At 41.0% G+C, this 23,941-nt stretch overlaps 4 protein-coding genes across 4 annotated transcripts; all 4 read left to right on the top strand.

The window, feature by feature from the left end:
• The first annotated feature begins 197 nt into the window (after positions 1-197).
• On the top strand, positions 198-4,931 carry LOC141770764 (extracellular calcium-sensing receptor-like). The gene is made up of 6 exons (XM_074640611.1): positions 198-397; positions 491-779; positions 1,026-1,829; positions 1,917-2,144; positions 2,351-2,474; positions 4,024-4,931. The coding sequence occupies exons 1-6, from the start codon at positions 198-200 to the stop codon at positions 4,929-4,931; spliced, it is 2,553 nt and encodes an 850-aa protein (XP_074496712.1).
• A 2,158-nt stretch (positions 4,932-7,089) lies between these two features.
• On the top strand, positions 7,090-12,083 carry LOC141770763 (extracellular calcium-sensing receptor-like). Its single transcript, XM_074640610.1, has 6 exons — positions 7,090-7,241; positions 7,336-7,624; positions 7,871-8,674; positions 8,762-8,989; positions 9,196-9,319; positions 10,874-12,083. Exons 1-6 carry the CDS (start codon positions 7,105-7,107, stop codon positions 11,779-11,781), a joined length of 2,490 nt encoding a protein of 829 aa, XP_074496711.1. The 5' UTR covers positions 7,090-7,104; the 3' UTR covers positions 11,782-12,083.
• Positions 12,084-13,460: 1,377 nt separating this feature from the next.
• Positions 13,461-19,694, top strand: LOC141770865 (extracellular calcium-sensing receptor-like). Its single transcript, XM_074640710.1, has 7 exons — positions 13,461-13,660; positions 13,754-14,042; positions 14,296-15,099; positions 15,187-15,414; positions 15,624-15,747; positions 17,123-18,018; positions 19,581-19,694. Exons 1-7 carry the CDS (start codon positions 13,461-13,463, stop codon positions 19,692-19,694), a joined length of 2,655 nt encoding a protein of 884 aa, XP_074496811.1.
• Positions 19,695-19,850: 156 nt separating this feature from the next.
• On the top strand, positions 19,851-22,666 carry LOC141770762 (extracellular calcium-sensing receptor-like). The gene is made up of 5 exons (XM_074640608.1): positions 19,851-20,102; positions 20,250-21,065; positions 21,152-21,382; positions 21,497-21,620; positions 21,753-22,666. The coding sequence occupies exons 1-5, from the start codon at positions 19,851-19,853 to the stop codon at positions 22,664-22,666; spliced, it is 2,337 nt and encodes a 778-aa protein (XP_074496709.1).
• The last annotated feature ends 1,275 nt before the right edge of the window (positions 22,667-23,941 follow it).

Here is a 23,941-nt window from a genome sequence, read left to right as displayed (position 1 = left end):
AAACAGAATCATCTGAAAGAACAACAAAGCAATATGACATCATTATACAGTGATTCGATAAGAGGACCATCTGCAGAAGTATAAAGCTCTGCCCATGACAGGAGGCGCACCTGTTGGTCAGCGGTAGACCAACTCATCACAGCGTATACAGGTTAGTGTGTGCCTGTTTGTACCAGATGTGTGACTGTGCCTATGTCATGTTACTGTTTGTGCTTTTTGTGGGAGCCTTTGGAGCAGAGGAAGACACGGCGCTGTGTGAGATGCTGGGTAGCCCAGAGTTTCCTCTGTTATCTAAGGAAGGAGATATCACTATTGGAGGAGTTTTCACCATTCACGATCCAATACTGCAGCCTCCGTCCTCCTTCACAGATGCTCCAGAACCTCTAATATGCTCCGGGTACTATTTGTTGTCTCCTTTCTCATTTGTTTTGTTACTTCACAGAAGAAAAGTCGAAAAGATGTTAGTTAAAACTGTTCTCACTCTTTTCAGGATAAGTATGGAATCATTTCAATATGCCCAAACAATGATTTTTGCCATCCAGGAGATCAATAATAGCAGCTCTCTGCTGCCTAATATCTCAATTGGTTATAAGGTATTTGACAAATGTGGTTCAACACAGTCTTCAACGAGTGTGGTGATGGGTCTAATAAATGGGCAGGAAAGGACTTTAGGTCAAAGCTGCTCCGGCCAGTCATCTGTTCATACCATAATCGGACCCTCTGATTCATCCTCAACCATTGCGATGCTACGAATTGCAGGGCTTTTCCAAATACCAATGGTAAATATTTGTCTGTATGTGTTTCTGTTCATTTTTTGACTGATTTCACCATATTCCTTTTTATAACTTAGCATGAAAGGACCACCAACAAAGACTTAATTCTGGTAGTAGTATGGTTAATTTCAGGGCTATAAGGTCAGGATTAAGGTTGCCAGGGTTTGCACAGATAGAGCAAATTGAGTCAAAAGTCTATACTCTAATGTTATAAATGTGTTTTTGTGTATTCCTCCTTTTCTTTTTCATTAGATCAGTCACTTTGCCACTTGTGCTTGTTTGAGTAACAGAAAGGAGTACCCCTCCTTCTTCAGAACCATCCCTAGTGACTACTATCAGAGCAGAGCCTTGGCAAAACTGGTAAAACACTTTGGATGGACATGGGTTGGGGCAATTAGAAGTGACAATGACTATGGTAACAACGGCATGGAAACATTTATCATTGCTGCAAGGCAGGAGGGGGTCTGCATCGAGTACTCAGAGGCCATCTCAAGCACTGACTCCAGTGGGCATATTGCCAGGGTGGTCAGAGTGATCCAAAGCGGCAGTGCAAAGGTTTTAGTTGCCTTCCTCTCCCAGGGGCCGGAAATGCTGCTTGAGGAAGCTCTGAAGAAGAACTTAACTGGGCTGCAGTGGGTGGGCAGCGAGTCCTGGATTACGGCAAGTTATCTGGCCAACAAGAGGTACTCTGGAATCCTCACAGGGTCTCTGGGCTTCACCATCAGAAAAGCAAAGATCCCGGGCCTGAGAAAGTTTCTTTTGCAGGTTAACCCAAATCAAGACCCTCAAAATAATCTGCTGAGGAAGTTCTGGGAAGCCACTTTTGGTTGCAGTTTCCAACCCAGCCTGCATGGTCAGACCCAGTGCTCTGGTTCTGAGAGACTAGAGGACATCAACAATCCTTTCACAGATGTGTCAGAGCTAAGGATATCCAACAATGTGTATAAGGCTGTGTATTCTGCGGCTCACGCCATACATAACATGTTGAAATGTGGACCAAGTGGTGAAGCGGTGAATCAGTCCTGTATCTGGAAAGATTTTTTAGAGCCAAAACAGGTTAAAGGTCGCCTTCAAGAATTAAGTAAATCATTTGAATTCATAACCCTGTACTTTAAGTTATTCACCATTGTTCTCCTTTGGTAGGTTGTGAAACACCTCCAAGATGTGAATTTCACCCTTCAGTCAGGAGAAACTGTGGGTTTTGATGAAAACGGAGACCCTGCAGCAACTTATGAGCTGGTGAACTGGCAGAGAAACCAAGCAGGAGATACTGTGTTAGTGGCTGTAGGGAGCTACGATGCCTCACTACCGAATGGAAAGCAGTTTATTATGAACGGAATAAACACAACATGGGCTGCCGGATCCCCAAAGGTATCAAACAAAAATGAAATACTTATATAATACTTATATAATTCAATAACAAGTGTGAGGGTTGATTTTAAAAGTGATAACTGTTCCCTTAGCCATTTCCATTATTAAAAATTGGTCAATTCCGCATTGTTTTGGAGGTAAATAAAATTTTTGGATTACAGGGGCAACAAACTATGAACAACTGATGAGTTGTGGTGTTGTTACAGAGGCCACAGTCTGTCTGCAGTGAGAGTTGTCTGCCAGGTTTCCGGCAGGCTGTGATTAAAGGCAAACCCATCTGCTGTTTCTCCTGCATCACCTGTGCTGATGGAGAGATCAGCAACTCCAGCAGTGAGTAGAAACTTTCCTGTCTGTAATTTATCATGTGATATTTGTACAAAATATATTCTGTCCAGTATCTCTATCAGTCTCTAAATACAGGTCAACACTGACTGCCCATTTTTTGAACAGCTCCGTTTCGGGAAGTGAATTTCCCGTTCATTCACTCCATTGACATTTCAGAAAGAGTTTTAAGAGTTTTAAGAATAGAACCAATGCAATCAGCTACGAGATGAATCGCAACCATAAAATATTTGATTCAGAACAAAAATAATATTTGAAAATTGAAAAAAGGCATAGGTACAAGACTGTGTACTAGGGCTGTCATAGTTAACGTGCTAATAATACTTTCACGCAAATTAATTTCAATGCAACTAATTTCTTTAATGCATTAACACAACTTGCAATTTTCAGGTTGTAGCAGACTCAGTTTTAAAGCTAGACTGAAGATACTGGTATCATATGAAACTAGAAAATTGTAATGCAATCCTAGCTTGTCATGAATGAGGCTTATTAATGCTCCAAACTTCCGCAAAATTTTGGCGAGAAAAAACTTTTATGGCCATTTTCAAAGGGGACCCTTGACCTTTGACATCAAGATATTTGAATCAAAATGGCTTCTATGGGTACCCAGGAGTCTCTCCTTTATAGAAATGCCCACTTTATGATAATCACATGCAGTTTTGGGCAAGTCATAGTCAAGTCAGCACACTGACTCATAGTTAACCTATTTGTTATGTTAAATGCAGTACCTGTGAGGGTTTCTGGATTATATTTGTCATTGTTTTGTGTTGTTATTTGATTTCCAATAATAAATATTCACATACATTTGCATAAAGGAAGTGTATCTGCCCACTCCCATGTTGATAAGAGTATTAAATACTTGACAAATCTCCCTTTAATGTACATTTTTGAACAAATAAAAATGTGCGATTAATTTGCGATTAATCGCGATTAACTACGGACAATCATGCGATTAATCATGATTAAATGTTTTAATCGATTCACAGCCCTAGTTTGTCATATGGACTTGTAGCTTCTACAGGAGCATATAGCCTACCATCATTCACAATCTCTTATTACACAGCTCAATTCTGATTGGTCAATCATTCTATGGTCTGTTATTTCTTTATAGCAGAGCGTTGCTATGTTTAACAGACCATTGTTATGGACGCAGTTCTGATGTCGGACTCCGGCGGACTGTTTTTGTGTCAAATTATTAATTTCTTAATTAAGTAGCTGTGTAATAAACAGGATAATGTACAGCTAGCAGGTCATTGTTGTGAAATAAACCCCAATGCCAAGCAGGGCGATGCAAGACCCCTCTGCTTCGCCCTGTCGGAGTTATACCGGCTCCCTGTACATTATCCGTTACGTAGCTCGTGGTAAGTCTACCTTGGATGATTACAACATTGTGGTTAATAATAAAATCCTTGATTTAGAATATGAATGGGATTTTCACTTCTGGAAACCTCATGTTGAGCTCTGTACAGCCATGGCTTATTTTAATATGATCTCTGCTCTCATAGCACATTTCAGCATTCCGTATTTTTCCATTCAGATTCTGCCGAGTGTTTGCGGTGTCCACTGGAGTACTGGTCAAATGAAGATCACAGCCAGTGTGTTCCAAAGGTGATTGAGTTCCTATTTTATGGAGAAACCATGGGCGCCCTCCTCGCTGCTTTCTCATTGTTCGGAGCAGGTTTAACACTGGTGGTGTCATGTGTCTTCTTTCACTTTCGTCACACACCTCTCGTCAAAGCCAGCAACTCTGAGCTGAGCTTTCTGCTGCTCTTCTCCTTGACTCTGTGTTTCCTGTGCTCTCTGACCTTCATCGGTCAGCCCTCTGAGTGGTCCTGCATGCTGCGACACACAGTTTTTGGCATCACCTTTGTCCTTTGTATCTCTTGTGTTCTGGGGAAAACTATAGTGGTGTTAATGGCCTTTAGGTCCACACTTCCAGGTAGTAATATGATGAAATGGTTTGGGCCTGCACAGCAGAGGCTCAGTGTTCTGGCTTTCACTCTCATACAAGTTATCATTTGTATCCTCTGGTTAACAATTTCTCCTCCTTTTCCATTTAAGAATTTTAAGCAATTCAAGGACAAAATAATCTTAGAGTGTGCTCTGGGCTCAGCTGTAGGCTTTTGGGCTGTACTTGGGTACATAGGACTTCTGGCCATGTTATGTTTCATTCTTGCTTTTCTGGCCCGGAAACTGCCTGATAATTTCAATGAAGCCAAATTCATCACCTTCAGCATGTTGATATTCTCTGCAGTCTGGATCACTTTCATCCCAGCATATGTCAGCTCTCCTGGGAAGTTCAGTGTTGCTGTGGAGATATTTGCTATTCTGGCCTCCAGTTTTGGACTGCTCATTTGTATTTTTATTCCAAAATGTTATATTATTTTACTGAAACCTGAGAAGAATACAAAAACGAATATAATGGGGAAGGGGGCACCAAAATAATTCTACAAAAGGCATTCTAGTACCATAATAATTTTTACATAATCATTTGTTAATCAGTCTATGAATTAGTCTATCGTCATTTATTATTGCCATTATTATATGTATATATACATATATATATATATATATATACTGAATATATATAAATAGTATATTCTTTCGGCCACTATATGTTGCATTCTCCCTCCCCCATCCCATTGCATTCACTTTGCACTGGTTGCCAGTTTGTTGCACAACATGCATATTGTATGGTTGTGTCTAGAAGGTAACTCACAAATTGCTAAATCTGATCTGAAATCCGCAAAAATTTGCAAAAACTCACGCAAGACTCGCAGCCAGACGACCTATACTAACCATAAGCATTCAAGATCAGTGCCTAACCTTAACCAACTCGCAAGAGTTTCCCAACGCGTTTGTTACCTTCTAGACATGACCATATTTATGGTTGAGTGGAATGACTCAGACAGACAGACATGTAACGTGATGAATCTTTCGTGGTAGAGAAGTCATTTTGCAACATGTAGCTATAGACATACATCAGGTGTGTCTGTGTGTGTGTGTGTGTGTGTGTGTGTGTGTGTGTGTGTGTGTGTGTGTGTGTGTGCTTGTACAGCTATCTTTGTGGGGACCAATTTGAGTTTTAGACCTTCAGAGTGAGGACATATTTGAAAAATGAGGACATTTTGCCAGGTCCTCACCTTCAAACAGACCATCAAAGACCTGTTTGAGGGTTCAGACTTGGTTTTAAGGTTTAGGTTAGAGTTATGTTTAGGTTAGGGTAAGAGTAAAGGTTGGGGTCAGGCATTTACTTGTGATGGTTAAGGTCAGGGTAAGTTGCTTGGGAATGCATTATGTCCATCAGTGTCCTCAAAAAGATAGAAGTACACAACTGTGTGTGTGTGTGTGTGTGTATGTTTGTGTGTGTGTGTGTGTGTGTGTGTCTATGGTGCGGCACACACACCCCGTCTCCCGCTGCCGTAGTTTCAGCTGGTGGATAAGCTGTTCCAAACTCAACAGAAACAAATAAAAGTCACTAAAACCATCTTGGTTAGTCTTTTCAACAATTGCCAACTCTGTTTCAGTCTGCCACCCATTTCTAAAACCCCTCTGATATGTACCTTCATTTTATATTGTTTGAGGGAATTACTGTGCAAACTGCTGGGGCTCCTTGCTTACCCGGAGGCATGGATTCAGACAGGCACCGATCTGCATGTTCTGCCAGCACTATGATGCAGAGGAGCCGGTTGGCCAAGTTTCCCTTTGGGAGCATTACATGACATTCCCTTACCAAAAAGAAGTTTATTCAAGTGTGCTATTAGTATACTTCATTCAAACTTAAAATAAGAGAGTTAACTTTAAGTTTACCTGTTATATACTTATCAGAAATATACTTTACAAAAGTATACATAAGTATACTTGGCTCATCCTGACAAATATACAGAAAAGTCTAAGTATGCTTGGCTTAAAGGCCTAATTGTACTTAATCTTTTGACTGGGATATTGTTTAGAAATGTATAGTTAAGTATTCTTACCTTATAGGCCTACAGAAAGGTTTACTTGGCTTGTATTTGTGCTTACTTTCTGATAGAGTAGCTTATTCAAGTGTGTCGGTTGTAACTAAAGAATTATTTTAAAAATGATTCAAATATTTGTTCACCATATTTGTCTGAATAACAATTATTCTATAGTGATTCTCAAAATCCTCTCCGGATTATTGAGTTTGATTCCCAGCTTTTATTTTTTTATTTCTTTCCCTTTTCATTGTTGTAGATTTGGCAAATAAAAAAAATCTTCAGCTTCAAAACTAAGTTCTTGATATCCTCAGTTTGCAGCAAAAATATGTTTAAATGCTGCGTTCCCATCATCACTCCCCCCTACAATTTAACACAGTAATAATGACAAAATGGTCTTAGAAACAGAATCATCTGAAAGAACAACAAAGCAACATTACATCATTATACAGTGATTCGATAAGAGGACCATCTGCAGAAGTATAAAGCTCTGCCCATGACAGGAGGCGCACCTGTTGGTCAGCGGTAGAAGAACTCATCACAGCGTATACAGGTTAGTGTGTGCCTGTTTGTACCAGATGTGTGACTGTGCCTATGTCATGTTACTGTTTGTGCTTTTTGTGGGAGCCTTTGGAGCAGAGGAAGACACGGTGCTCTGTGAGATGCTGGGTAGCCCAGAGTTTCCTCTGTTATCTAAGGAAGGAGATATCACTATTGGAGGAGTTTTCACCATCCACGATCCAATACCGCAGCCTCCGTCCTCCTTCACAGATACTCCAGAACCTCTCATATGCTCCGGGTACTATTTGTTGTCTCCTTTCTCATTTATTTATTTTTTTTAACAGAAGAAAAGTTGAAAAGCTGTTAGTTAAAACTGGTCTCACTCTTTTCAGGATAAGTATGGAATCATTTAGATATGCCCAAACAATGATTTTTGCCATCCAGGAGATCAACAATAGCAGCTCTCTGCTGCCTAATATCTCAATTGGTTATAAGGTATTTGATAGCTGTGAATCAACACAGTCTTCAACGAGTGTGGTAATGGGTCTAATAAATGGGCAGGAAAGGACTTTAGGTCAAAGCTGCTCCGGCCAGTCATCTGTTCATACCATAATTGGACCCGCTGATTCCTCCTCAACCATTGCGATGCTACGAATTGCAGGGCTTTTCCAAATACCAATGGTAAATATTTGTCTGTATGTGTTTCTGTTCATTTTTTGACTGATTTCACCATGTTCCTTTTTATAACTTAGCATGAAGGGACCACCAACAAAGACTTAATTCTGGTAGTAGTATGGTTCATTTCAGGGCTATAAGGTTAGGATTAAGGTTGCCAGGGTTTGCACAGATAGAGCAAATTGAGTCAAAAGTCTATACTCTAATGTTATAAATGTGTTTTTTTGTATCGCACCTTTTCTTTTCTATTAGATCAGTCACTTTGCCACTTGTGCTTGTCTGAGTAACAGAAAGGAGTACCCCTCCTTCTTCAGAACCATCCCTAGTGACTACTATCAGAGCAGAGCCTTGGCAAAACTGGTAAAGCACTTTGGCTGGACATGGGTTGGGGCAGTTAGAAGTGACAATGACTATGGTAACAACGGCATGGAAACATTTATCATTGCTGCAAGGCAGGAGGGGGTCTGCATTGAGTACTCAGAGGCCATCTCAAGCACTGACTCCAGTGGGCATATTGCCAGGGTGGTCAGAGTGATCCAAAGCGGCAGTGCAAAGGTTTTAGTTGCCTTCCTCTCCCGGGGGCCGGAAATGCTGCTTAAGGAAGCTCTGAAGCAGAACTTAACTGGGCTGCAGTGGGTGGGCAGCGAGTCCTGGATTACATCAAGCTATCTGGCCACCAAGGGGTACTCTGGAATCCTCACAGGGTCTCTGGGCTTCACCATCAGAAAAGCAAAGATCCCGGGCCTGAGAAAGTTTCTTTTGGAGGTTAACCCAAATCAAGACCCTCATAGTAATCTGCTGAGGAAGTTCTGGGAAGCCACATTTGGTTGCAGTTTCCAACCCAGCCTGCATGGTCAGACCCAGTGCTCTGGTTCTGAGAGACTAGAGGACATCAACAATCCTTTCACAGATGTGTCAGAGCTAAGGATTTCCAACAATGTGTATAAGGCTGTGTATTCTGTGGCTCACGCCATACATAACATGTTGAAATGTGGACAAAGTGGTGAAGCAGTGAATCAGTCTTGTATCTGGAAAGATTTTTTAGAGCCAAAACAGGTTAAAGGTCGCCTTCAAGAAATAAGTAAATAATTTGAACTCATAACCCTGTACTTTAAGTTATTCACCATTGATCTCCTTTGGTAGGTTGTGAAACACCTCCAAGATGTGAATTTCACCCTTCAGTCAGGAGAAACTGTGGGTTTTGATGAAAACGGAGACCCTGCAGCAACATATGAGCTGGTGAACTGGCAGAGAAACCAAGCAGGAGATACTGTGTTAGTGGCTGTAGGGAGCTACGATGCCTCACTAGCGAATGGAAAGCAGTTTATTATGAACGGAATAAACACAACATGGGCTGCCGGATCCCCAAAGGTATCAAACAAAAATGAAATACTTATATAATACTTATATAATTCAATAACAAGTGTGAGGGTTGGTTTTAAAAGTGATAACTGTTCCCTTAGCCATTTCCATCATTAAAAATTGGTCAATTCCGCATTGTTTTGGAGGTAAATTAAATTTTTGGATTACAGGGGCAACAAATTATGAACAACTGATGAATTGTGGTGTTGTTACAGATGCCACAGTCTGTCTGCAGTGAGAGTTGTCTGCCAGGTTTCCGGCAGGCTGTGATTAAAGGCAAACCCATCTGCTGTTTCTCCTGCATCGCCTGTGCAGATGGAGAGATCAGCAACTCCAGCAGTGAGTAGAAACTTTCCTGTCTGTAATTTATTATGTCATATTTGTACAAAATATATTCTGTCCAGTATCTCTATCAGTCTCTAAATACAGGTCAACACTGACTGCCCATTTTTTGAACAGCTCCGTTTCGGGAAGTGAATTTCCCGTTCATTCACTCCATTGACATTTCAGAAATTCCTCATATAAAGAGTTTTAAGAATGGAACCAATGCAATCAGCTACGATATGAATCGCAACCATAAAATATTTGATTCAGAACAAAAATAATATTTGAAAATTGAAAAACGGCATAGGTACAAGACTGTGTACTTGGGCTGTCATAGTTAACGTGCTAATAATGCTTTCACGCAAATTCATTTCAACGCAACTAATTTCTTTAATGCATTAACACAACTTGCAATTTACAGGTTGTAGCGGACTCAGTTTTAAAGCTAGAGTGAAGATACTGGTATCATATGAAACTAGAAAATCGTAATGCAATCCTAGCTTTTCGTGAAGGAGGATTATTAATGCTCCAAACGTCCGCAAAATTTTGGCGAGAATAAAAATGTTATGACCATTTTCAAAGGGGTCCCTTGACCTTTGACCTCAAGATATGTGAATCAAAATGGCTTCTATGGGTACCCAGGAGTCTCTCCTTTATAGAAATGCCCACTTTATGATAATCACATGCAGTTTTGGGCAAGTCATAGTCAAGTCAGCACACTGACTCATAGTTAACCTATTTGTTATGTTAAATGCAGTACCTGTGAGGGTTTCTGGATTATATTTGTCATCGTTTTGTGTTGTTATTTGATTTTCAATAATAAATATTCACATACATTTGCATAAAGTAAGTGTATCTGCCCACTCCCATGTTGATAAGAGTATTAAATACTTGACAAATCTCCCTTTAATGTACATTTTTGAACAAATAAAAATGTGCGATTAATTTGCGATTAATCGCGATTAACTACGGACAATCATGCGATTAATCATGATTAAATGTTTTAATCGATTCACAGCCCTAGTTTGTCATATGGACTTGTAGCTTCTACAGGAGCATATAGCCTACCATCATTCACAATCTCTTATTACACAGCTCGATTATGATTGGTCAATCATTCTATGGTCTGTTATTTCTTTATAGCAGAGCGTTGCTATGTTTAACAGACCATTGTTATGGACGCAGTTCTGATGTCGGACTCCGGCGGACTGTTTTTGTGTCAAATTATTAATTTCTTATTTAAGTAGCTGTGTAATAAACAGGATAATGTACAGCTAGCAGGTCATTGTTGTGAAATAAACCCCAATGCCAAGCAGGGCGATGCAAGACCCCTCTGCTTCGCCCTGTCGGAGTTATACCGGCTCCCTGTACATTATCCGTTACGTAGCTCGTGGTAAGTCTACCTTGGATGATTACAACATTGTGGTTAATAATAAAATCCTTGATTCAGAATATGAATGGGATTTTCACTTCTGGAAACCTCATGTTGAGCTCTGTACAGCCATGGCTTATTTTAATATGATCTCTGCTCTCATAGCACATTTCAGCGTTCCATATTTTTCCATTCAGATTCTGCCGAGTGTTTGCGGTGTCCACTGGAGTACTGGTCAAATGAAGATCACAGCCAGTGTGTTCCAAAGGTGATTGAGTTCCTATCTTATGGAGAAACCATGGGCGCCCTCCTCGCTGCTTTCTCATTGTTCGGAGCAAGTTTAACACTGGTGGTGTCATGTGTCTTCTTTCACTTTCGTCACACACCTCTCGTCAAAGCCAGCAACTCTGAGCTGAGCTTTCTGCTGCTCTTCTCCTTGACTCTGTGTTTCCTGTGCTCTCTGACCTTCATCGGTCAGCCCTCTCAGTGGTCCTGCATGCTGCGACACACAGCGTTCGGCATCACCTTTGTCCTTTGCATCTCTTGTGTTCTGGGGAAAACTATAGTGGTGTTAATGGCCTTTAGGTCCACACTTCCAGGTAGTAATATGATGAAATGGTTTGGGCCTGTACAGCAGAGGCTCAGTGTTCTGGCTTTCACTCTCATACAAGTTATCATATGTATCCTCTGGTTAACAATTTCTCCTCCTTTTCCATTTAAGAATTTTAAGCAATTCAAGGACAAAATAATCTTAGAGTGTGCTCTGGGCTCAGCTGTAGGCTTTTGGGCTGTACTTGGATACATAGGACTTCTGGCCATGTTATGTTTCATTCTTGCTTTTCTGGCCCGGAAACTGCCTGATAATTTCAATGAAGCCAAATTCATCACCTTCAGCATGTTGATATTCTCTGCAGTCTGGATCACTTTCATCCCAGCATATGTCAGCTCTCCTGGGAAGTTCAGTGTTGCTGTGGAAATATTTGCTATTCTGGCCTCTAGTTTTGGACTGCTCATTTGTATTTTTATTCCAAAATGTTATATTATTTTACTGAAACCTGAGAAGAATACAAAAACGAATATAATGGGGAAGGGGGCACCAAAATAATTTTACAAAAGGCATTCTAGTACCATAATAATTTTTACATAATCATTTGTTAATCAGTCTATGAATTAGTCTATCGTCATTTATTATTGCCATTATTATATATATATATATATATATATATACTGAATATATATAAATAGTATATTCTTTCGGCCACTATATGTTGCATTCTCCCTCCCCCATCCCATTGCATTCACTTCGCACTGGTTGCCAGTTTGTTGCACAACATGCATATTGTATGGTTGTGTCTAGAAGGTAATTCACAAATTGCTAAATCTGATCTGAAATCCGCAAAAATTTGCAAAAACTCACGCAAGACTCGCAGCCAGGCGACCTATACTAACCATAAGCATTCAAGATCAGTGCCTAACCTTAACCAACTCGCAAGAGTTTCCCAACGCGTTTGTTACCTTCTAGACATGACCATATTTATGGTTGAGTGGAATGACTCAGACAGACAGACATGTAACGTGATGAATCTTTCGTGGTAGAGAAGTCATTTTGCAACATGTAGCTATAGACATACATCAGGTGTGTCTGTGTGTGTGTGTGTGTGTGTGTGTGTGTGTGTGTGTGTGTGTGTGTGTGTGCTTGTACAGCTATCTTTGTGGGGACCAATATGAGTTTTAGACCTTCAGAGTGAGGACATATTTGAAAAATGAGGACATTTTGCCAGGTCCTCACCTTCAAACAGACCATCAAAGACCTGTTTGAGGGTTCAGACTTGGTTTTAAGGTTTAGGTTAGAGTTATGTTTAGGTTAGGGTAAGAGTAAAGGTTGGGGTCAGGCATTTACTTGTGATAGTTAAGGTCAGGGTTTAGTGGCTTGGGAATGCATTATGTCCATCAGTGTCCTCAAAAAGATAGAAGTACACAACTGTGTGTGTGTGTGTGTGTGTGTGTGTGTGTGTGTATGTGTGTGTGTGTGTGTGTGTGTGTGTGTGTGTGTGTGTGTGTCTACGGTGCAGTGCACACACCCCGTCCCCCGCTGCCGTAGTTTCTGCTGGAGGATAAGCTGTTCAAAACTCAACAGAAACAAATAAAAGTCACTAAAACCGTCTTGGTTAGTCTTTTCAACAATCACCGACTCTGTTTCAGTCTGCCACCCATTTCTAAATCTGCTCTGCTTACCCGGTGGCATGGATTCAGATGGGCACCGATCTGCATGTGCTGCCGGCATTACGGTGCCGAGGAGCCGGCTGGACAAGTTTCACATTTTTGTTCACCATATTTGTCTGAATAACAATTATTCTATAGTGATTCTCCAAATACTCTCCTGATTATTGAGTTTGATTCCCAGCTTTTCTTTTTTCTATTTTTCCCTTTTCATTGTTGTAGATTTGTCAAATAAAAAAAATCTTTAGCTTCAAAACAAACTTCTTGATATCCTCAGTTTGCAGCTAAAATATGTTTAAATTCTGTGTTTCCATCATCACTCCCCCCTACAATTTAACTTAGAGTAATAATGACATAATGGTCTTAGAAACAGAATCATCTGAAAGAACAACAAAGCGATATGACATCATTATACAATGATTCGATAAGAGGACCATCTGCAGAAGTATAAAGCTCTGCCCATGACAGGAGGCGCACCTGTTGGTCAGCGGTAGAAGAACTCATCACAGCGTATACAGGTTAGTGTGTGCCTGTTTGTACCAGATGTGTGACTGTGCCTATGTCATGTTACTGTTTGTGCTTTTTGTGGGAGCCTTTGGAGCAGAGGAAGACACGGCGCTCTGTGAGATGCTGGGGAGGCCAGAGTTTCCTCTGTTATCTAAGGAAGGAGATATCACTATTGGAGGAGTTTTCTACATCCACAATTCAATACTGCAGCCTCCGCCCTCCTTCACAAATGCTCCAGAACCTATAGTATGCTCCGGGTACTGTTTGTTGTCTCCTTTCTCATTTGTTTTCTTACTTCACAGAAGAAAAGTCGAAAAGATGTTAGTTAAAACTGTTCTCTCTCTTTTCAGGATAAGTATGGGATCATTTCAATTCGCCCAAACAATGATTTTTGCCATCCAGGAGATCAATAATAGCAGCTCTCTGCTGCCTAATATCTCAATTGGTTATAAGGTGTTTGACAAATGTGGTTCAACACAGTCTTCAACGAGTGTGATGATGGGTCTAATGAATGGGCAGGAAAGGACTTTGGGTCAAAGCTGCTCTGGCCAGTCATCTGTTCATGCCATCATCGGACCATCTGACTCCTCCTCAACCATTGCAATGCTACGAATTGCAGGGGTTTTCCAAATACCAATGGTAAATATGTGTCATATTTCTATTTATTTTTTGACTGATTTCACCATATTCCTTTTTATAACTTAGCATGAAGGGACCACCAACAAAGACTGAATTCTGGTAGTAGTATGGTTCATTTCAGGGCTTTAAGGTCAGGATTAAGGTTGACAGGGTTTGCACAGATGCAGCAGATTAAGTCAAAAGTCTACCTTTTGTCAGTTATTACTTATCCTCGAATGTTATACATTTTTTCCCTCCTTTTCTTTTCTATTAGATCAGTCACTTTGCCACTTGTGCTTGTCTGAGTAACAGAAAGGAGTACCCCTCCTTCTTCAGAACCATCCCTAGTGACTACTATCAGAGCAGAGCCTTGGCAAAACTGGTAAAGCACTTTGGCTGGACATGGGTTGGGGCAGTTAGAAGTGACAATGACTATGGTAACAATGGCATGGAAACATTTATCACAGAAGCAAGGCAGGAGGGGGTCTGTATTGAGTACTCAGAGGCCATCTCAAGCACTGACCCCAGTGGGCATATTGCCAGGGTGGTCAGAGTGATCCAAAGCGGCAGTGCAAAGGTTTTAGTTGCCTTCATCTCCCAGGGGCTGGAAATGCTGCTTAAGGAAGCTCTGAAGCAGAATTTAACTGGGCTGCAGTGGGTGGGCAGCGAGTCCTGGATTACATCAAGCTATCTGGCCACCAAGGGGTACTCTGGAATCCTCACAGGGTCTCTGGGCTTCACCATCAGAAAAGCAAAGATCCCGGGCCTGCGAGAGTTTCTTTTGCAGGTTAACCCAAGTCAAGACCCTCGTAATAATCTGCTGAGAGAGTTCTGGGAAGCCACATTTGGTTGCAGTTTCCAACCCAGTCTGCATGGTCAGACCCAGTGCTCTGGTTCTGAGAGACTAGAGGACATCAACAATCTTTTCACAGATGTGTCAGAGCTAAGGATTTCCAACAATGTGTATAAGGCTGTGTATGCTGTGGCTCATGCCATGCACAACATGTTGAAATGTGGACAAAGTGGTGAAGCAGTGAATCAGTCTTGTATCTGGAAAGATTTTTTAGAGCCAAAACAGGTTAAAGGTCGCCTTCAAGAAATAAGTAAATAATTTGAACTCATAACCCTGTACTTTAAGTTATTCACCATTTTTCTCTGTTGGTAGATTGCGAAACACCTCCAAGATGTGAATTTTACTCTTCAGTCAGGAGAAACTGTGGGTTTTGATGAAAACGGAGACCCTGCAGCAACTTATGAGCTGGTGAACTGGCAGAGAAACCAAGCAGGAGATACTGTGTTTGTGGCTGTAGGGAGCTACGATGCCTCACTACCGAATGGAAAGCAGTTTATTATGAACGGAATAAACACAACATGGGCTGCCGGATCCCCAAAGGTATCAAACAAACATGAAATACTTCTATAATAATACTTATATAATTCAATAACAATTGTGAGGGTTGATTTTAAAAGTGATAACTGCTCCCTGAGTCATTTCCATCATTAAAAATTGGTCAATTCCGCATTGTTTTGGAGGTAAATTAAGTTTTTGGATTACAGGGGCAACAAACTATGAACAACTGATGAGTTGTGGTGTTGTTACAGAGGCCACAGTCTGTCTGCAGTGAGAATTGTCTGCCAGGTTTCCGGCAGGCTGTGATTAAAGGCAAACCCATCTGCTGTTTCTCCTGCATTGCCTGTGCTGATGGAGAGATCAGCAACTCCAGCAGTGAGTAGAAACTTTCCTGTCTGTAATTTATCATGTGATAGTTGTACAAAATATATTCTGTCCAGTATCTCTATCAGTCTCTAAATACAGTTCAACACTGACTGCCCATTTTTTGAACAGCTCCGTTTCGGGAAGTGAATTTCCCATTCATTCACTCCATTGACATTTCAGAAATTCCTCATATACAGAGTTTTAAGAATGGAACCAATGCAATCAGCTACGATATGAATCGCGACCATAAAATATTTGATTCAGAACAAAAATAATATTTGAAAATGGAAAAACGGCATAGGTACAAGACTGTGTACTTGGGCTGTCATAGTTAACGTGCTAATAATGCTTTCACGCAAATTCATTTCAACGCAACTAATTTCTTTAATGCATTAACACAACTTGCAATTTTCAGGTTGTAGCGGACTCAGTTTTAAAGCTAGAGTGAAGATACTGGTATCATATGAAACTAGAAAATCATTTTGCCATCCTAGCTTGTCGTGAATGAGGTTTATTAATGCTCCAAACTTCCGCAAAATTTTGGCGAGAAAATATTGTCTTGGCCATTTTCAAAGGGTTCCCTTGACCTTTGACCTCAAGATATGTGAATCAAAATGGCTTCTATGGTTACCCAGGTGTCTCTCCTTTACAGAAATGCCCACTTTATGATAATAACATGCAGTTTTGGGCAAGTCATAGTCAAGTCAGCGCACTGAGACAAAGTTAAACACTTGACAAATCTCCCTTTAAGGTACATTTATGAACAAATAAAAAATTGGGATTAATCACGATTAAATATTTTAATCAATTCACATCCCTATTTTTACATATGGACTTGTGGCTTCTACAGGAGGATATAGCCTACCATCATTCACAATCTCTTATTACACAGCTTTGTTGAATACTCAATTCTGATTGGTCAATCATGGCTTTCTACGGTCTGTTATTTCTTTATAGCAGAGCGTTGCAATGTTTAACAGACCATTGTTATGGACGCAGTCCTGATGTCGGACTCCAGTGGACTGTTTTTGTTTCAAATTATTGATTTTCTTAATTAAGTAGCTGTGTAATAAACAGGATAATGTACAGCTAGCAGGTCATTGTAGTGAAATAAACCAAAACGTGAAGCAGGGCGATGCAAGACCCCTCTGCTTCGCCCTGTCGGAGTTATACCGGCTCCCTGTACATTATCCCTTACGTAGCTCGTGGTAAGTCTACCTTGGATGATTACAACATTGTGGTTAATAATAAAATCCTTGATTCAGAATATGAATGGGATTTTCACTTCTGGAAACCTCATGTTGAGCTCTGTACAGCCATGGCTTATTTTAATATGATCTCTGCTCTCATAGCACATTTCAGCGTTCCATATTTTTCCATTCAGATTCTGCCGAGTGTTTGCGGTGTCCACTGGAGTACTGGTCAAATGAAGATCACAGCCAGTGTGTTCCAAAGGTGATCGAGTTCCTATCTTATGGAGAAACCATGGGCGTTCTCCTCGCTGCTTTCTCGTTGTTCGGAGCAGGTTTAACACTGGTGGTGTCATGTGTATTCTTTCGCTTTCGTCACACACCTCTCGTCAAAGCCAGCAACTCTGAGCTGAGCTTTCTGCTGCTCTTCTCCTTGACTCTGTGTTTCCTGTGCTCTCTGACCTTCATCGGCCGGCCCTCTGAGTGGTCCTGCATGCTGCGACACACAGCTTTTGGCATCACCTTTGCCCTGTGCATGTCTTGTATCTTGGCTAAAACCATGGCAGTGGTGAACGCCTTTAAGGCCAAAAGGCCAGCTAACACAGTTCCTCGGTGCTCTGCTCCACTTCAGAGAACAAGCGTTCTCAGCTGTACTTTACTGCAGGTGTTAATTTGTGTGCTGTGGTTAACTCTTGCCCCGCCATTCCCCTACAAAAATACAGCTCATGCCACTGAAAGGATTATTCTAGAGTGTGATTTAGGTTCACCTATCGGGTTCTGGGCTGTGTTGGGGTATATAGGACTCCTGGCTGTGCTGTGCTTTGTCTTCGCTTTTCTGGCTCGAAAGCTGCCTGATAATTTCAATGAAGCTAAATTCATCACCTTCAGCATGCTGATATTCTGTGCAGTCTGGATCACATTTATCCCAGCATATGTCAGCTCTCCTGGGAAGTTCACTGTGGCTGTGGAGATATTTGCTATTCTTGCCTCTAGCTTTGGGTTGCTTTTCTGTGTATTTGCCCCAAAGTGTTATATTTTACTATTAAAACCGGAGAGAAACACTAAAAAACAAATGATGGGGAGAATCAGAGTATGCAGAATAGTAACACTAAAATGTATGAATGCTGTTTTAAGCTTAATTTATTAAAGACTATAGATCATGACTTTGCAGGCCATGAGCAGAGCACTTAGACTGGCCATATTTGCAGTTGTTTTTTTTATGCGATAAACAATTTCAGTGCATTACCATTCCTGAAGCTGAATTCTAAATTGAAAAATCTCAGCCGTACTGAACTAAATACCTGAATAAATGCATACATTTATAATACGGGAAAGGGAAGCATAGCAGCATGCATTAAAGCGGCAGAAGTCATAATATTTTTGGCATCATTGTGCAAAAATTCCATAATAATCTTTCAGCATTTTGTAATTCAAGTGTTTTGAGAGAAAACTAGACTTCTGCACCTCCTCATGGCTCTGTTTTCAGGTGTTAAAAAAACTATCCCGTGACAGGAGACTTTGCAAAGAGAAAGCGTTCCTATTGGCTGTTCATTCAATGGAGGCAGCTGTCAATCACTCGCAAACTCCGATCAAACAGTCGATCTAGGCAGCGCTGATCAAATATAGCTGTAAAATGTTTAGCTGTAAAATGAGAAAGTTTGCTCCGCATAGTGGGCGGTGCTTGTTATTTCCTCAACTGATCTCAACATGGCTGCCGGGTCACAAACTCTCTAATTTTACAGCTAAACAGTACACTACAAGATGTTTCTGAAAACATGAAGCAAGAAATAGGCATTACAGTAACAGAATATTGATTCATATTTTATCAGCGCTGCCTAGTTTGACAGTTTGATCAGAGTTTGCAAGTGATTGGCAGCTGCTCAGAGACGGCAAGTCTCCAGCTCGGCTCTGATTGGTTGTTTTCCTCCGGTCTGTGAAATCTTGCAGATGCCGTTAGGAGCACCGGAGGACACAGAGGCACATGATTTATTTCAGATTACCTGTCTCATGAACTAGTGTCAGGATATATTGACCGTTTTATAAAAATAACTTTTTTTAATATTTGCTCCAATTCTACCTACTCCAGCTTTAAAATGCACTGTTTCAGATTTGGTTTAACTTTGGCCATTTTATGCAGAATGATTTCTCAATGACAAATTTGATGTGTTGAACAGAGTTCAGCTCTTTAAAACCTAAAGGGTTATATTAATTAACACCTAGCTCAAAATAAAAAATAAAAAAAGGAAATATAATATCCAATACACAACAACAGCTCAGATATCCCCATGGACGCAGGTTTCTGAAAATTATTATTGCAAGGAATTAGTTATGCCAAAAACAAAGATGACATACATGTAGTAGGCCCTCTAATAGGCCCATTTACCTCTCCGTCACACCACAAGCGCTGCCATTGGTGGACAGAAACACAGTATTCACATAGGTTGCCCCTAGGTTCCTGTGGCTCTGTGATAGCTAGAAGAAAAAAGCCTATAAAATGGTCAGAGTTGAGGGGTTTTATCTTTGGGCCTTGGGTAGTAAATATTGAGGTGAACTATGATGCTGCTGATAGCAGATCTGCTGCTTCTTTCTCTTCTGGCTGTCAGAGGAGGGAAGCCCATGTGTCAAACATATGGCACAAAAGAACGGTCTCAGTTTTCTAAGGAGGGAGACATCAACATTGGAGGCATTTTCTCCTTCCATCAGAACCCAGTCAGTGTCAATCCAGCTCACCAAGTCAACCCGGGAACAATCCAGTGTGAAGGGTAAGAGAGGGATATAAAAATGAAAATCTTTTGACAATATGTATTGTTTAGTCATGTTTTACTGTACGTATAAATCCTGTATTTTTCACAAATTGTACAATTTGATCCCTCTCTTTTATTTGTAAGACTGGACCCAGGAGAGCTTCAGTACGCGTACACTATGATATTTGCCATAGAGGAGATCAACAACAGCTCAGAGATGCTGCCGGGAGTGACGCTGGGTTACAGGATCTTCGACTCCTGCCCCAGCATCCCTCTGTCCATCAGGGCGTCGCTAAACCTGATGAATAGATATGACAGTGGGGAAGGCAGCTGTAGCAAACTCACAAATGTGCACGCTGTCATAGGGGAAACCACATCTACCTCTACAATAGGTATTGCACGCACCATGGGACCCTTCCATATACCTGTGGTGAGTGTTGGGGGGCATGCACGCTCTCTGCACACAAACTGTCAAGTGAATTTGTGTTGTTGAATGAGAGAAAATGTTTTATTACATGTGTGGGCATTGAAGGCATCTACGAAAAATAGCAATTTCTCTGTTTTACTTGTATTTCAGATCAGTCATTCAGCCACTTGTGCATGTCTTAGCAACAGAAGAGACTATCCATCTTTCTTCAGAACCATACCTAGTGACATTTACCAGAGCAAAGCCCTAGCAAAGCTTGTGAAACACTTTGGCTGGACCTGGGTAGGCGCTATTAGAACTAATAGTGACTATGGGAACGGCGGCATGGCCACTTTCCTGGAAGCAGCAGAAAGGGAAGGCGTGTGTGTCGAGTACTCGGTGGCTATTTACAGAACTGATCCCAGGAAGTGGTTCCTAGAGGTGGTAGACATTATAAAGAAATCCACCTCTAAGGTGATAGTGGCGTTTGCTGACGGTACAGACCTCGACATACTTATTAAGGAGCTTCACGCTCAGAATGTGACAGGCCTGCAGTGGGTGGGCAGCGAGGGCTGGATCACCTATCGCTACATTGCCTCTCCGGTGAACTACGCCGTGGTGCAGGGGGCGGTGGGCTTTGCGGCGCTAAACGCTCACATTCCCGGGCTGCAGGAGTTCCTGGCTAACAGCCGGCCCTCCACCATGCCGGGGGACCAGGGACTGGTGGAGTTGTGGGAGACGGTGTTCGGCTGCACCCTGACTCCCCAAGCAGAGGGTTCAGTCGCAGCCCCGTGCACTGGGAAAGAGTCTCTGTGGGACACGAACACACGCTTCACAGATGTTTCAGATGCCAGTTTGCTGAATAATGTTTACAAGGCCACGTATGCTGTCGCTCAAGCGTTGCACATGTTGTTTACCTGCAAAGATGGAAAGGGGCCTTTTGAGAACAATACTTGCGCTGATAGGGAAAATGTTCAACCATGGCAGGTAAACATGAAAACAAAATTCTGAGCCTAAATCAAAACTACTGTAGGATTATGTAGTTAAATAACAGCATCTCTGTTTCCCTGCAGGTGCTGCACTACCTAACGCAGGTCAATTTCACCACTAAGATTGGTGAAAATGTGTTCTTTGATGAGTTCGGCGACCCTGTGGCACGTTACGCACTGGTAAACTGGCAGATGGATGAGACGGATTACATAGTCTTTGAAACCATTGGTTTCTACGATGCCTCCCAGCCTGAGGGTCAGCAGTTTGAGATGAAACTAGATGTGAGAGCTATCTGGGCAGGCGAGAATCTGGAAGTAAGTAACTCTAGACAGCCATGAGCTTTTTTAACGTAACATTCTTCCTTTTATCATGAGCGATAAACAATTCTTTGACAAAACATATTTTTTAATGCTGTCACTGTGATGCAGGTACCGAGGTCTGTTTGCAGTGAGAGCTGCTTGCCAGGGACCCGCCGGGCTTTCGTCAAGGGCAAGCCTATCTGCTGTTTCGATTGCATCGCCTGTGCTGATGGGGAGTTCAGCAACAGCACAAGTGAGACAGCGGGATTCCTAGCCTTTACTCTAGCGCTCGTAGGCTTTCTGTTGGGTAAAATCACCGCCAGCACTTTACTGGTCTACCTGAAGATGTGCGCGCTGTACAGCCTAAACATATTTATGCTTTCAGATGCAGTGAAATGTGACAAATGCCTCCCCGAGTACAAGTCCAACGAAGAGAGGAATCACTGTGACTTGAAAGCTATTGAGTTCCTCACCTTCAGGGAACTGATGGGTATACTGTTGGTCACCTTTTCTGTCTTCGGCGCCTGCCTGGCGATGACTATAGCCCTGATATTTTTCCACTACAGGCACACTCCTATCGTAAGGGCCAACAACTCTGAGCTGAGCTTCCTGCTGCTCTTCTCCTTGACTCTGTGTTTCCTGTGTTCACTGACCTTCATCGGCCGGCCCTCTGAGTGGTCCTGCATGCTGCGACACACAGCGTTCGGCATCACCTTTGTCCTCTGCATCTCTTGTGTTCTAGGGAAAACTATAGTAGTGTTAATGGCCTTTAAAGCGACATTTCCAGGTAGTAATATGATGAAATGGTTTGGGCCTGCACAGCAGAGGCTCAGCGTCCTGGGTTTCACTCTCATACAGGTTTTAATTTGCATACTTTGGCTGACAATCAACCCTCCTTTTCCCTTCAAAAATATGAACCACTATAAAGAGAAGATTATACTAGAGTGTGCCCTGGGATCACCTGTAGGGTTCTGGGCTGTGTTAGGATACATAGGGCTCCTAGCTGTGTTGTGTTTTGTAATCGCTTTTTTGGCTCGAAAGCTGCCTGATAATTTCAATGAAGCTAAATTCATCACCTTCAGCATGCTGATATTCTGTGCAGTCTGGATCACATTTATCCCAGCTTATGCCAGCTCTCCTGGGAAGTTCACTGTGGCTGTGGAGATATTTGCTATTTTAGCCTCCAGTTATGGAATGCTGTTTTGTATTTTTTTGCCCAAGTGCTACATCATTTTATTAAAGCCTGAGAACAATACAAAGAAACATCTGTTGGGTAAAGTGACCCCAAGAGCCCTTTGATTTATTTGTTAAATCGCAGCACTATATTTGTTTGTATTTTCTTTTCTATGTATATATATACTTAAAATATAGTAATTTCTGAGGAAATTACAATTTTCAGGTCATACTGTAAGTACACAAAATAATTTAAAAAAGGGTTGATTCACTAGCTTAAATGAAAAACAAGTTATAGCTCTGCTTTAAAACGTCCTTATGATGTCTGTATATGAACAACTCAGCTGACTTGAAAATAAATGTAGTTTTATTTAACTTATCACTGTTGATGTGTCCCTAAAGTCAAGAATGAACCTCAATGTTCAACTTGAACATAAAAAAATAATTTAATTTATATTTAATTTAACACAGACATATTTATTTATTGAAATATAATTGTTATACTGTATGTATATCATTCTTATATAACAATTGTAATGTTGTGTTAATATTCATATAAATATTATTGTATACTTATGTATTTTGATATTTTGGAAATATTGTTTTTTTAAACTTTCATGCCAATAAAGCCACTTTGAATTGAATTGAATTGAATTTAAAGACATGTTTGCATTTAAACAATATGTATAAAGAAAAAAGAAATAAAATTTAAATATTGCATGAAATGTGCAGTCTTTTTTGTGTTGTAATTCACAGCCATGAAAAAATATTCACCATAGTAGTTCACATCACAGTACAAAACTGCACATCCACAGTAAACTCTATTACACAGAATTGCTGTGCAGTACACATTACAGAGACGTAATCATTTCAAAATGAATCATTGAGTCAGTGTATGAATCAACGTATCAGGAAGTCGTTCATTCTTAATTAAACATAATTAAAACACTTGGTGCCTAGTCTGTCACTCTCATTTATCTAGAACCTTAAACTGTATGTAAAATAAAGACATACAGCTTATAATCTTTTAACTCAAGACACAGACTCATTCAGAAACTCTCAGTGAGCAACACAAGTTTCTATATTCTGTTGACCCATGCACAGCAGTCTTGCAGATACCAGTGCTAGTTAGAATCAGGCCAGTTGGGCCTCTGCGTATCAGTTATAGTATAAACTGTGTGTGTACGTACACACAGACTTGCATATCTCAAATTATAAATTAATACCATTCAAACCTCCCTGCTATGAATATTCTCAACCAGATAGTGTTTATATAACTGTTCCATCTTACTTATGAACACTTTGCTTCAGGCAATACGATGGTAAATAAATAATACATTTTTGTGGATTTTAATAGTGTCTACAACACCAGGCAACCACATCTGATGGTTGGAAAGCCTC

This window comes from Sebastes fasciatus, chromosome 7 (genome assembly GCF_043250625.1).
Source record: "Sebastes fasciatus isolate fSebFas1 chromosome 7, fSebFas1.pri, whole genome shotgun sequence".
NCBI lineage: Eukaryota > Metazoa > Chordata > Actinopteri > Perciformes > Sebastidae > Sebastes > Sebastes fasciatus.
The sequence above is the reverse complement of the archived record's forward strand: the minus strand, read 5'-3'. Positions and strand labels throughout refer to the sequence as shown.

Excerpts from the sequence above, each read along its gene's own strand:
- LOC141770764 (XM_074640611.1), top strand. The coding sequence starts at position 198 with ATGTTACTGTTTGTGCTTTTTGTGGGAGCCTTTGGAGCAGAGGAAGAC. Across the intron at positions 780-1,025 it reads GGCTTTTCCAAATACCAATG|ATCAGTCACTTTGCCACTTG; the intron begins GTAAATATTTGT and ends CTTTTTCATTAG. Across the intron at positions 2,475-4,023 it reads AGAGATCAGCAACTCCAGCA|ATTCTGCCGAGTGTTTGCGG; the intron begins GTGAGTAGAAAC and ends TTTTCCATTCAG.
- LOC141770763 (XM_074640610.1), top strand. The coding sequence starts at position 7,105 with ATGCTGGGTAGCCCAGAGTTTCCTCTGTTATCTAAGGAAGGAGATATC. Across the intron at positions 7,242-7,335 it reads GAACCTCTCATATGCTCCGG|GATAAGTATGGAATCATTTA; the intron begins GTACTATTTGTT and ends CACTCTTTTCAG. Across the intron at positions 8,990-9,195 it reads GGGCTGCCGGATCCCCAAAG|ATGCCACAGTCTGTCTGCAG; the intron begins GTATCAAACAAA and ends GTGTTGTTACAG.
- LOC141770865 (XM_074640710.1), top strand. The coding sequence starts at position 13,461 with ATGTTACTGTTTGTGCTTTTTGTGGGAGCCTTTGGAGCAGAGGAAGAC. Across the intron at positions 15,100-15,186 it reads ATTTTTTAGAGCCAAAACAG|ATTGCGAAACACCTCCAAGA; the intron begins GTTAAAGGTCGC and ends CTCTGTTGGTAG. Across the intron at positions 15,415-15,623 it reads GGGCTGCCGGATCCCCAAAG|AGGCCACAGTCTGTCTGCAG; the intron begins GTATCAAACAAA and ends GTGTTGTTACAG.
- LOC141770762 (XM_074640608.1), top strand. The coding sequence starts at position 19,851 with ATGATATTTGCCATAGAGGAGATCAACAACAGCTCAGAGATGCTGCCG. Across the intron at positions 20,103-20,249 it reads GACCCTTCCATATACCTGTG|ATCAGTCATTCAGCCACTTG; the intron begins GTGAGTGTTGGG and ends CTTGTATTTCAG. Across the intron at positions 21,066-21,151 it reads AAAATGTTCAACCATGGCAG|GTGCTGCACTACCTAACGCA; the intron begins GTAAACATGAAA and ends GTTTCCCTGCAG.